This window comes from Mesitornis unicolor, unplaced genomic scaffold, assembly GCF_000695765.1.
Source record: "Mesitornis unicolor isolate BGI_N332 unplaced genomic scaffold, ASM69576v1 scaffold11871, whole genome shotgun sequence".
Lineage (NCBI taxonomy): Eukaryota > Metazoa > Chordata > Aves > Mesitornithiformes > Mesitornithidae > Mesitornis > Mesitornis unicolor.
Genome location: NW_010163137.1, coordinates 17,937 through 18,207, shown reverse-complemented (window position 1 = coordinate 18,207; position 271 = coordinate 17,937). Strand labels below are relative to the sequence as shown.

At 64.9% G+C, this 271-nt stretch overlaps 1 protein-coding gene across 1 annotated transcript in view; it reads left to right on the top strand.

Moving 5' to 3' along the window:
* Positions 1-271, top strand: part of NPHP4 (nephronophthisis 4) — a gene marked incomplete at its 5' end in the record, with an annotated part of 4,690 nt that overhangs the window by 2,554 nt on the left and 1,865 nt on the right. Inside the window, 1 exon segment of the mRNA XM_010193854.1 lies at positions 199-252. Within this exon segment, the coding sequence (XP_010192156.1) occupies positions 199-252 (54 nt within the window).

The window sequence follows — 271 nt, the reverse complement described above, 5'->3', positions numbered from 1 at the left end:
AGTCTGCGAGGGGAGGGAGGCCCTGGGTTGACAGTTCCCCCACAGCTTCCCAATATGAAGCCGGCCCCGCTGTGCTCACATTTGGGGTGTTTAATAGTGGTGGTAGAGCTGCTCAGGCATTTAAGAGCCGTGCGGCTGCGTTTGCACCCATCTGGCCACCACTGCAATGGCTGCAGCTCCTGGTGTTGGTGTCCGCAGGTGGATCCCGACGGCCCCTTCCTCCTCCCTGCCCACGGCCTGCCGGAGCTGCTGGTGGGCGGGCGGCCGGGCC